The sequence below is a fragment of the Talpa europaea genome (genome assembly GCF_964194135.1).
Source record: "Talpa europaea genome assembly, chromosome: 3".
Lineage (NCBI taxonomy): Eukaryota > Metazoa > Chordata > Mammalia > Eulipotyphla > Talpidae > Talpa > Talpa europaea.
Genome location: NC_140069.1, coordinates 41822861 through 41833718, shown reverse-complemented (window position 1 = coordinate 41833718; position 10858 = coordinate 41822861). Strand labels below are relative to the sequence as shown.

The 10858-nt window shown below is 36.4% G+C and overlaps 1 protein-coding gene across 1 annotated transcript; it reads right to left on the bottom strand.

Moving 5' to 3' along the window:
• Positions 1–9903: 9903 nt before the first annotated feature.
• LOC311169092 (large ribosomal subunit protein eL29-like) lies at positions 9904–10644 on the bottom strand. Its single transcript, XM_084230800.1, has one exon. The coding sequence runs from the start codon at positions 10617–10619 to the stop codon at positions 10122–10124; it is 498 nt and encodes a 165-aa protein (XP_084086926.1). The 5' UTR covers positions 10620–10644; the 3' UTR covers positions 9904–10121.
• Between the last annotated feature and the right edge of the window lie 214 nt (positions 10645–10858).

Below are 10858 nucleotides of genomic sequence, written 5' to 3'. Positions count from 1 at the left end.
AGATACAAGGTCAAAAACCTAACTCACAAGGAGGAGGTAGGGGTAGAGGGAATTAGCATAAACCTTAACCCAGTTACAGTAACCAAGACCCTTAGGCATCAACGCCTAGATCAGAAGGCGCAACACCCAGAAACTATCAGAATGCTATAGGGAGTGTCAGGAGCACAAGGTATCCACCCACAAAGATGAGCCCCTCCCTGAAGATGATAAAACCTAACGCTGCCCCCACAGCAAGGCAGCAGTCCTTCTGCCCACCTGTGACTATGCAGGTGCTTTCTTTCACCAATTTTCCTCCTCAGGACAGCAGCTGCCTACCTGCACGTGACCTGTACCAGCTCTTCACTAACCTCTCTCAGCGAAGGCAGTTCTCCTCAAGGCCATCCGCCTGTCCCTCTTGGGGCAGCTCTTTCTGCCCTCTCCTGTCTGTGCAAGTGTCTTTTACTCTTTTGTCCCTTTCCCTAATAAACCTGTTCTTTCAAATATAACTAATGTCTCTGTCTCATGGAGAAACTCGCCTGGGAAACTCACCCTGTGCTACTGAAAGGGGAGCTCTGGCTAAACCTTTCCCAGAGTGAACCCAAGGACCCTGCACTCCAAACCCATTGACTCCAAAACTGACATCACTATGGAGCTATCACCAGCCACTGCATCACAAGTTCGATCCCTAGCCAGGGAGCTAACCCACATGGTTCAGCAGACCTCTCCTGTCTTGCCCACTGCTCCCCTCAGCAGTGTATTTCAGTATATCTGCCTGTTCTGCTCCCCACTCTGATTCTCTGATGAAGCCTCTCACCCCCCACACCTGTGGCATACACCCTAGTTCTTTTATGCAAAAATAAATGAAATTTTTAAAAATCTGCCTGTATAGATTTATGCTGAGTCCAATATATTTTGTTCAATGAATATTTTTGACTAAATGAATTTTGAGAATTTAAGAAGGTAAATTTAAAAAAAAAAAAAGAACATGCCATACAGCACAAGGAGTAGATATAATTAAGTCCCATGGGTAGCAGAAAAACTTAGTACAACCCTTACAGCTCAATAAGACTCCCAGAGATGGTAATAAAGTTCAAAGTACATATTTTATTTATTTTTATTGGTTTTTGTCCTTTTTATTTTCAAAGTAAACATTTTATAGTTTACTAAGTTTTTTCAAACTCATTGTTTCATAAGGTCTTCAAAATTACTATTTCCAAAGAACATCTTAAGTGTGTCTCCATCTCTTTCTCTACCTACACTATTCAAGCGTTTATGGTTGCTGCCTCAGGCTATAGTTGATGGCTTTTACTTTATTCCATTCTCCGCAGAGCCAGCAGAATAATTTAAATCAGATTATGTTACTTAATCCCTGGTTTAAAACTCTCTGGCTATCCCACTACCTTTAAAGTTCATATGTCTTAAAAAATTTTATTATGGCCTATAAGAGCCTACAGATCTGTTCCCTGCAGACCTCCAATACAATTTCATGCCATTCTCTCATTCCCCTCACGCCAGGCAAGAGTCTTCTTCAAGTCCTCCAACATTACAAAGTTACACATGAGCAGACAAATCCTATTCTCCACCCGCCCCCCAAATAAATAACAAGGACGTAAATAAATGGTACTTTAAATAGATAAATAAATAGGGGGAAAAAATTCACAAACCCTTTCCTGCCTCAGGGTCTCTGCACATGGTGTTCTACTTTAAAACCTCATTCCCCATCATTACCTAAGCTAGTTTCTTCTTATCTTTTGGCTTAAGTATTCTCATTTGCATCCTTTTCTAGTTCTTCTTTCTTGCTCTCTCATATGTTTTCTTCATAACATTTGTCACAACTTGCATTGCTTGTTTTAGTTTACTAAAAGATGTCTGTTTTCTCTCTCTAAATGCATGAGCTTGGAGACTATGCCCATCTTGTTCTGATGAAAGCCCAGTGCCTAATGCAGAACCTACTTAGTAGTATATATGCCATAAAAATACATTACATGAGAATGCATAAATGAACAACCAACTTGTGAGGTGCACAGGCTTTTCAAAGAGGCCAAAGTAATGATCATACTCTTGTTAAGTCATGACTCAAATAAAGGTTGTCTTTGCAATTGATAGTCTAGGGCTTAATCCTGTTCATTGATTGGCCATTGTGTTATCTCCTCTTGCTACATATCTCTGTTTTAAAAAATTACTTAATAATAGGAGAGAAAAGCTGAGGCTATTCATGAGGGACACAAAGAGTAGATACATTTCCAAACATGAGGAATAAGAAGATCAAATATAGTATCCAAGAAATATGTTAAAAGTAGACTAGAGAGGGCCATAAATGTCAAGTTAAAAGTCCAAACTTCATTTGGAAGGTAATGTGCAATCTTTGAAGGTTTCAAAATAGAGAAATGGTATCTACAATTTTTTTTATGATATAACATTGGTTTACAACACTGTATGATTCAGAGATACAAGATCACCTCCTAAGATGCATGTGATCACACTACACCCACCACTAGGTCATCCATAATCCTCCACCATAGTCCATTGTGCCCCCTTTCCACTGTTTTCCTCTGTTCCTCTCTTGTGGTTCAACTCCACAGTTAGATTTTTCTAGGGATTATTATTGGTTTGTTTTTCTCTAATCCTTTATTTCTCTATATTCCATATATAAGAAACAATGTGATGTTTGTTTTGCTCCTTCTGACTTATTTGGCATTAACCTCTCCAATTCCATTCATGTTGTCACAAATGGTGAGAGTACACTTTTTTATAGCTGAGTAGTATTCCACTGTGTGTGTGTATGTTTATACACACATACACACACATACATATATATGTCACATTTTTCTAATCAATTCTCTGTCTTAGGGAACTTAGTTTGTTTAAAATAGATCTTTTGATTTTTTTAACGGCACTTTTGAATGAAGAATGTAAAGATAGTGTATCAAAAGGAAATGGAAGGGATATACAGTAAGGAATGTGTTGCTATTTGATTATATGGTGGATCAAATCACATCCCTCTTGTACATGGTGTTAAAATGATAACATGAGGAGCATCTAGAACCAGAAGATGTGATCTGCATTCGAGTTCTGTCAGTACTTAAGATTGCTTGTAACCTCTTCAGATTTTTCTAACTACTCAAATAAATGGCTTGTATTAGATAACCTCGAAGCTTCTAATTCTTGCAGTGAGGAAAGTGTTAAGCTTGTACTAAGCACTAGACAAATATTTGTTAAGCAAACTGGTGAAAAATGAACGAAATCTGTAATTATATGATACATTTCTCTCATTTTAATATTTTATACTTCCTTGCAGAAACTTTGAAATTACAGAAAAGTACAAAGGGACGAAAGTCACATGTAACCCCACAATCTTGACAGAACTATAATTAGCATTCTTATGTACCTCACTTTCATCTCTCTTTTCTCCCTATTCTATTTCTTCTACTCTATTTTTGTAAAAATGTTTATTATGAAAGGGGGATGATGAATATATTCTCTGTATAAACAATTATAAACTCTAAAAAGAAGAAAATTTATCTTTAGGATCCAACTGTATGGATCCTAAAAACTATTGTAGTGCATTTTCTCATCTTTCTAAAAATGCATCAGAAGCAGGGCTTCTAATATTGATAAAATAGACAATGATATGGATACTTACTTTTAAAAATAGCCAGCAGTACCTGGTTTCATGCCCATCACACTCTTACAATGATTTGTTGAGTATAGACTGTGTTTTACACTACCAAGTTTGTATTATATATGAATAATTCCACCAAACTGAGGCTTTTCCTGGAATATAGTTCTCATTTTTCACACTGGGAAGACATCCTGAATCTTTGTAATTTTAGCAGGATTTCTTATTTCTTCCTCTGTGTTTCCATTACATGTTTATCATATTTCTATAATGTTGACTTTTTATGATAATGAATTGCCTATTTCCTCCTGTTAATATGAATTCCCAAAGGGCACAGACTGTTGTAATCTTTGTGCCCTTAGGGCCTAGGACAGGACCTGGAACTAAAGTGTACTTTGTTTTGTTTAAATCTCAATTCCAAAATGAATCTTAGAGTATAAAAGTTATCCATCAGAAATGTTCACCTTTAGGGATTTATCATCATTTCAACTTAATGTATCTGAAATAAGTAAAACTTGCATCTCTACTAAGAAAAAACATAAAATAAAACAATAACCTCCCTCATCCCCTTACAAGAATATTTCTTTTTGTCATTGGTACCCTACTATCTTGGTGAAACTTTATTTTTAAAATTTTTTTTTATTTATGCATACAAGAACTGGGGTGTAGGCATGGGGGTGGGGGCGGTGAGAGGATTCATCAGGGACAGAGTGGGGAACAAAACAGGCAGATCTACTGAAATACACTGCTGAGGGGAGCAGAGGGCAAGACAGGAGAGGTCGGCTGCACCATGTGGATTCCCATGTCCAGTGTCAATTTATTCATTCCCAAATATACTAAGTGTTACTTTATATGGGCATTGTTCTGGGCATATAATAGCATATAGGAATATAATAGTAAAGAGTCAGACAAGATTTTTATCTTTTGGAGTGTACATCCCAGTGAAGATCATCAATAAGCAAAAAAATGAGTAAATAAACAAGAAAAATACCAGCTATGATAAGTGTTTTACAGAGAATTAAAATGGAAGGAGAGAGAGGCTACTTTAGAAAAGACCTTCCTTTAGGATCTTTCTTCCCTCCTTTCTAGTGTCCTTACCAACAGGCCCTCATCACCTCATGCCTGTATTAGTTAAATCTTCTCTACTCCAGAATCAACTTCATATCCTGCTGCTAATCTGATTCTCTATTTGATTGTAGTGGAAGAGAGGGGATAAGATCCATGAAAAATTGTAATGTCCTTCTTTGTTAAGTACATAGATTATAATCTAAATTACAGAACGCAGATATAATTTTTACTCACCAGAAAATGTCATCACCAATTAAATTAGTAAGGGATTAAAACTGCAGTTTTTTTAAATTTTGCTGTGAGACCTTTATGATTAGTGTTTGGGAAGAAGGAATTCAGGGTTATACACTGGAGGAGCAAGGATCGAGTCCTTTTTCCTTACCATTGAGGTCAGATAAAAAAGAACACTTGTGGCATTCTAGCTAGGTGCTATAAACTATACTGAATGTTTTATTTATCTTCTAATACTTAGACCTCATAAAAATGCTCTAAAAGATATATAGTGGGTTAACTTGCCTTAAATCCCCACAATTAGCAAATGGTAGTAGAGTGACTAGATTCAAATTTATCTTGGTAGAAACCATAAACTTCATAATTTCTTTGGTTACAAATTATATCTTGAGAAACATAAATAAGAAAGACAAATCAGTTGAGAGTGGTTAGTTATATGGAGAGGAAATGAGTAAGGATGTGAAAATAGGAAAATTATACTTAATGTAGTCATTTAGGAAAATGGGCAAGGTAAAGAATTAACTACAGGTATAGATACTGATGATTTATTAATGTAACAAATAGTCATTAGTCCTTTGTGTCAGATGTTGTGTTCAGCATTGGGGACATTATTCTTGTTCTCATGAACCTTTCAAACTAGTAGGGTAGGTAGATACTAATACACATGAGCTTTGAAAGAAAAGCACAGGTTACTTTGAAAGCTGGCAACCTGAGTGGCTCTGGAGGGTCCTTGGGAACTGACAGTTAAGTTGGAAACTGAAAGGTAAAATGGAGTTTTTCAGGCACGGAAGTAGATCTGAGCATTCAAGGCAAACTGAACTTTGCATCCTAAGGTCTCAAGACAGAAAGCAGGAAGGGAGGGAACACATTAGGGTGGAGCATGGTAAAGAGTCAGGAGGTGGAATGAGGACGTCATTCAGAGACTTAAAGATTTGGCACTTTACCAAAGAGCAAAGAAACTCGGAAGAGTTTTAAACCAAAGAGAGAAAAGACCAGATTTAAGTTTTAAAGAAACCACCAAGTTGCTTGGTAGAAAACAAATCAGAGAGAAATCAATTTGAATGCAGAAAGACTACTTAGGAGGGGCCTTTATAGTAGTACAGGTGAGATTTGATAATATAACTCATTGGGTGGAGAGAACTGGATGGATTCAGGAGAGATTTAGTTTAAAAATAGAATTTGGTGATTGAGTGCATTATAGTATTAAAGATAAGAAGGTTTCTGGAATAATTGATCATATTTCTTACGTAAGGAAAAGTGGTGTTAATTAATTGTAAGAATCCAGATGGAATAAAAAGAGTATGGGGAGTGAAGAACATAAATTTAATAATGAAGTAAACAGAAGAATGAGGTTTTGGCTGAGTTATATTAAGCTAATCGTGATTTATGAAGGTTTAAATTCATTGGCTAAGCAGTGGTCTCTGAACTTTTTGATTTCCCCGGCCTCTGAGTAAAAAAAATTAGTAAGTAGCCTCCACAAACTGTATTTATTTACAAATCATAAAATACTGTCAACCTCCACATCAAATATTGGGAATTAATCACATAGATTAAAAAAAACATAGAAGCTAAAATGCCATAAATTTCTTCATGTACTCCCAATCTGAAAAACAAATTAGTTATTTCAGACATAAAACTAGCAAAGTCCCAAAGCTTCCTTAAATCTTTTAATTTATATGAAGTTATAGAGCAGTCAAGTTAACCTTTAGATTAATAATCAATCAGTAAAATGAAGAAAGTTTCTAAATTGAAGCTAAACATCAAATAACTTAACCATTCTGACTGGTTATCATCTTGAAGGCCAAGCAGCAACTCTAGTAAAGTAACCAATCAAAGACTGGGTGGTCCCAGGACACACATAAAGAACTCCAAGTCTCTTAGGATATTAGACTGAAAGCAGATGTTTATTATTTGGAAGTTTCAGCTGTAGGTGCCAGAAACAAATTGAGCTATCTTAAGCAAAAAAGGGGAATTGATGAAGAGAATTCTGGAGTGCTCCATGGGACCTAACAAGAGGAATATGGGTCATAGGAACTGGACCAATGCACTTGACTCACATCAGTCCCCACAGTCTCAATTTTCTGTTCCTTTGCCCATCTACTTCCTGCCTTTCTTTTACATTAATTTAATTTTCATAAACTATGAAACAAATATAACTTATATTTCTAATTTATGGATGAGGAGGAAACTGAGGCACAGTAATCTGTAAGGGTCATACAGTTAAAAAGTGTCAGAACTAGGATTCAAACCTTAGAGGTCTAGTGCCAGAGCCTTTTTTGTTATGTAATATTTTATTTTTTTTAAAGATTTATTTTATTTATACAAGAACCGGGGTACAGGCCAGATGCGCGGGAGGGTGAGAGGATTCACCAGAGACAGAGCAGGGAACAGAACAGGCAGACTGACGAAACACACTGCTGAGGGGAGCAGTGGGCGAGACAGGAAAGGTCTGAGAGACAGGAGAGGTCTGCTTGCCATGTGGGTTGCTCCAAGGCCTGCAGGGATAGAACCAGTGCTACAGAGGCTGCAGGCAGCTTCACAGCGCTGCGCTCAACCGCCTGTGCCACCAGGGAGGCCCTATGTAATATTTTAAAGAAGCAGATATTTTACAGAAGTAGAATGTACAGTTAATTCCAAGCGTAGACTAACTGTAACATGTTGGTAGCTATAATAACCAACAACTTGTGCCCACTTTGGATTCATATGTAATTATCCCACTAACTTCTCCCCATCAGCACTGTATTATTTAGAAGCAAATTCCAAACATGATTTCATTTCATCCATAAATATTTCAGTGCATTTCTCTAAAAAGAATTTTCAATGCAATGGTTTAGACTTATTAATAAGTTATTAATATCATCAAATCACCAGTTAGTCAATGTTAAAGTTCCTAATTATTTCATAATTGTTTGTTGCTTATCGATCATTTGTTTGCATCGGGATTCAAGTGTTACATTTGATGCTCTCATCCCTTAATTTTTTTTCTCTCTTCTAAGAACTTATACTTTATCATGTTAGATAAGATCTAAATAGTTATATCTGAAGTAGAAATTGATATATTTGAAGTAAATTGACAGGTGACATAAGACACAGAAAGCTAAATTAAAATGGGAATTCAGAAATAACTTTTGGTAACAGTTTCTAAGAATACTGTTATTGTTATTTAAAAAAAAAAAACCCCACAATGGAATAGTACATGATACCTATTATATTTCTTACAAATGACATCAGATTCTTATATTTATAAGCATTCAAATACTTTCCTGTAATTAGGAATTTTAAACACACAGAAGTAGACATAACACTATTGATAAATTGCCACAATAACTTCCCTAATCTTGTTTCATATAACCCCACTCACTGTCTTCATAATATTTTAAGCAAGTCCTAGATTTTATCTATGAATAATTATCTCTAAAAAATAAGTAATTTTTAAAGCATAATAAAATGACCTTAAGAATTATATAAAATAAAATATTAAAAAATAATAATAAAAAAATAAAATGCCATTGTCACACCTAAACTATTAATAACGAACCTTTTATACCATCAAATATCCAGTCAATGTTCAAGTTTCCAGTTGTCCCATAAATGTCATAAAAGGATTTTTTTCATACATTATATGTGTGTGAATGAAGATCCAAATAAGGTCCACAATTATAATTGGTTGGTAGTTTCCTATGCCTCTTTCACTGAATAGGTTATACTCCCTTGTTTCTTTTCCTCCTTATTAAAGGAACTAAGTTCTACAGCATATCCCACATCTTAGAATTTGCTGACTGTAACCCTTTGTTGTCATTTAATATATTACTCCATCTCCTGTATATCATGTTAAAGTAGAAATTTATCCTAGCGCACTGATCTTGCATAGGTTTGGTTTTTGCAAAAATGATTTCATAGGTGGTGTTATATTTTTCCATCAGGAATTAATAACATCTGGTTGTCTACCTACCTGGTATGTGGCAGTTAGTGACCATTGTCTACAGCAGCATGACTCTACACATGAGAAATATGATATGAGCTACATATGTAATTTTAAATATTCTAGTACCACTTTGTAAAAAAGTGAAATATATTGTATTTAACACAATATATCCAAAATATGATCATAATATGTATTAAAAATAACTAATGAGATATTTTATATTCTTATTTCATATTAAATCTACAAAGCCCTGTGTATTTTTTCCACTCAGTGCCTGTGGGTGCTGGAGCCAGCTTGTGCTGTTTCATGAGAGCCAACTCTGAGTATCTACTCCCAACTTTACATTCATGATATTCCATTTGTAGCTTGAAATCGGCTATGGTGGAAATAATTACACCACAAAACAGTTTTTCTTTCCATGTCAGAGAGCTGGTTATTAAACATTTACCAGAATAAACTGCTGTACCACACCTCAGTTCAGACCAGCCACATTTCAAGTGCTCAATAAAAATATATGGCTGATGGATATTGCATTGCAACAGTACATTATAGGTTTTGCAAATGAGCAAATGCATGTTACCATTCCTTCTTTTTTATTAGCTGGAATTATCAATAGAGAAAAAAATCCTATTAACTATTTAGTTACCTACATGTACAATAAGATCAAGGAAGGTCAGAGAAATCTTTCATTATCATCTAGGTGTTCCAAATAATGAGTTACTTTCCCAGAAAAAGCAGCAATTATTATTTTGGTTTTATTATGAACTCATAGATTGTAATACATTTGATTGCTTCAATCCATTACATTTGTTATTTTTGTTGATGCTCAAATTACTCCATCTTTGGCCAACGGAACCACCTCGAACTCAGAGCCTGTACTTCAAACTGCTATGCACCTCTAACATCACCCAGACCTTACATAATGTCAAGCATTAGAAAACAGATGACCTTATTTTTTATATCAAAAGTTCAAAAAGTTTAGTATCATTGGCCAAACTTGTTTCTCATGAGCACCACTGTGACCAACAATGTCACTTGGAAAATTGGTATCTCTGTCAGGAATCAAAGACAGGGTTGCCCCAGAATAATCACTTGGTAGAAAGCAATAGATGTCCACCATAACATATTAAATACACTGCATAGAAATTTTTTTTTTTTTTTTTGTTTTTTTTTTTTTTTAGTTTCTGCTTCAGATTTATTTGTACAAATAGCACAGGAAGACACCAGTGCCCTGTAGACAGCAGCCTAGGGGTGACGCCAGTCCTTCTGTCCTTACACGGGCAGACATGTTCTCTATTCTTAAGGCTTTGCGGGGGCCTGGGCACCTTTGGCAGCCTGGGTACCTTTGGCGGCCTGGGTACCTTTGGCAGCCTGTGTTCCTTTGGGGACCTGTGCTGCAGCCGCATCCTTGGCCTGGGTTTGAGCCTTGCCCTTTGGCCGCGAAAGCCTGAGACCCTTGGCGATGCGGGCACGTGCATGTTTCCCAAGCTTGGGGTGAGCGATGTAGGCAAGTCGGCTGAGCTTGCGGCTGCTGCCCTTTGGGATGTTAGCCCTGACCGTCTTGGTCTTTACAAGGGCCTTGATATCCTCAGCACGTGCACTCATGGCCTTGGCATTGTTGGCCTGCATCTTCTTCAGGCCCTTCTTGTTATGCTTCTTGGCAAAGCGCATGTTCCTTAGGAACTTGGGATCTACCCCCTTAAGAGATTCGTATCTTTGGGATCGGGGTTTCTTGATGCCATTTCTGTGCCATTTTCGGGATTGGTTGTGTGTGGTGTGGTTCTTGGACTTGGCCATGTCTGCACCGAGGCCCGCGGCTCCCCAGGCGCCTTGAGCCGGAAGGCATAGAAATTTTTTAAATACATTATCCTTCTCAGGTCATTGATTGGTTTCTTTGTTTATTTATTCAATTCATGTCTATTAAGAATACGTGATATTCATGGAACTATTATTCTGTACAAATTAGTCAAAAGAAGTAGAAACCTATGTGAAATTCTTGAATCATTGAGATTTTGACTTTTCAAACTAAAAAAGAA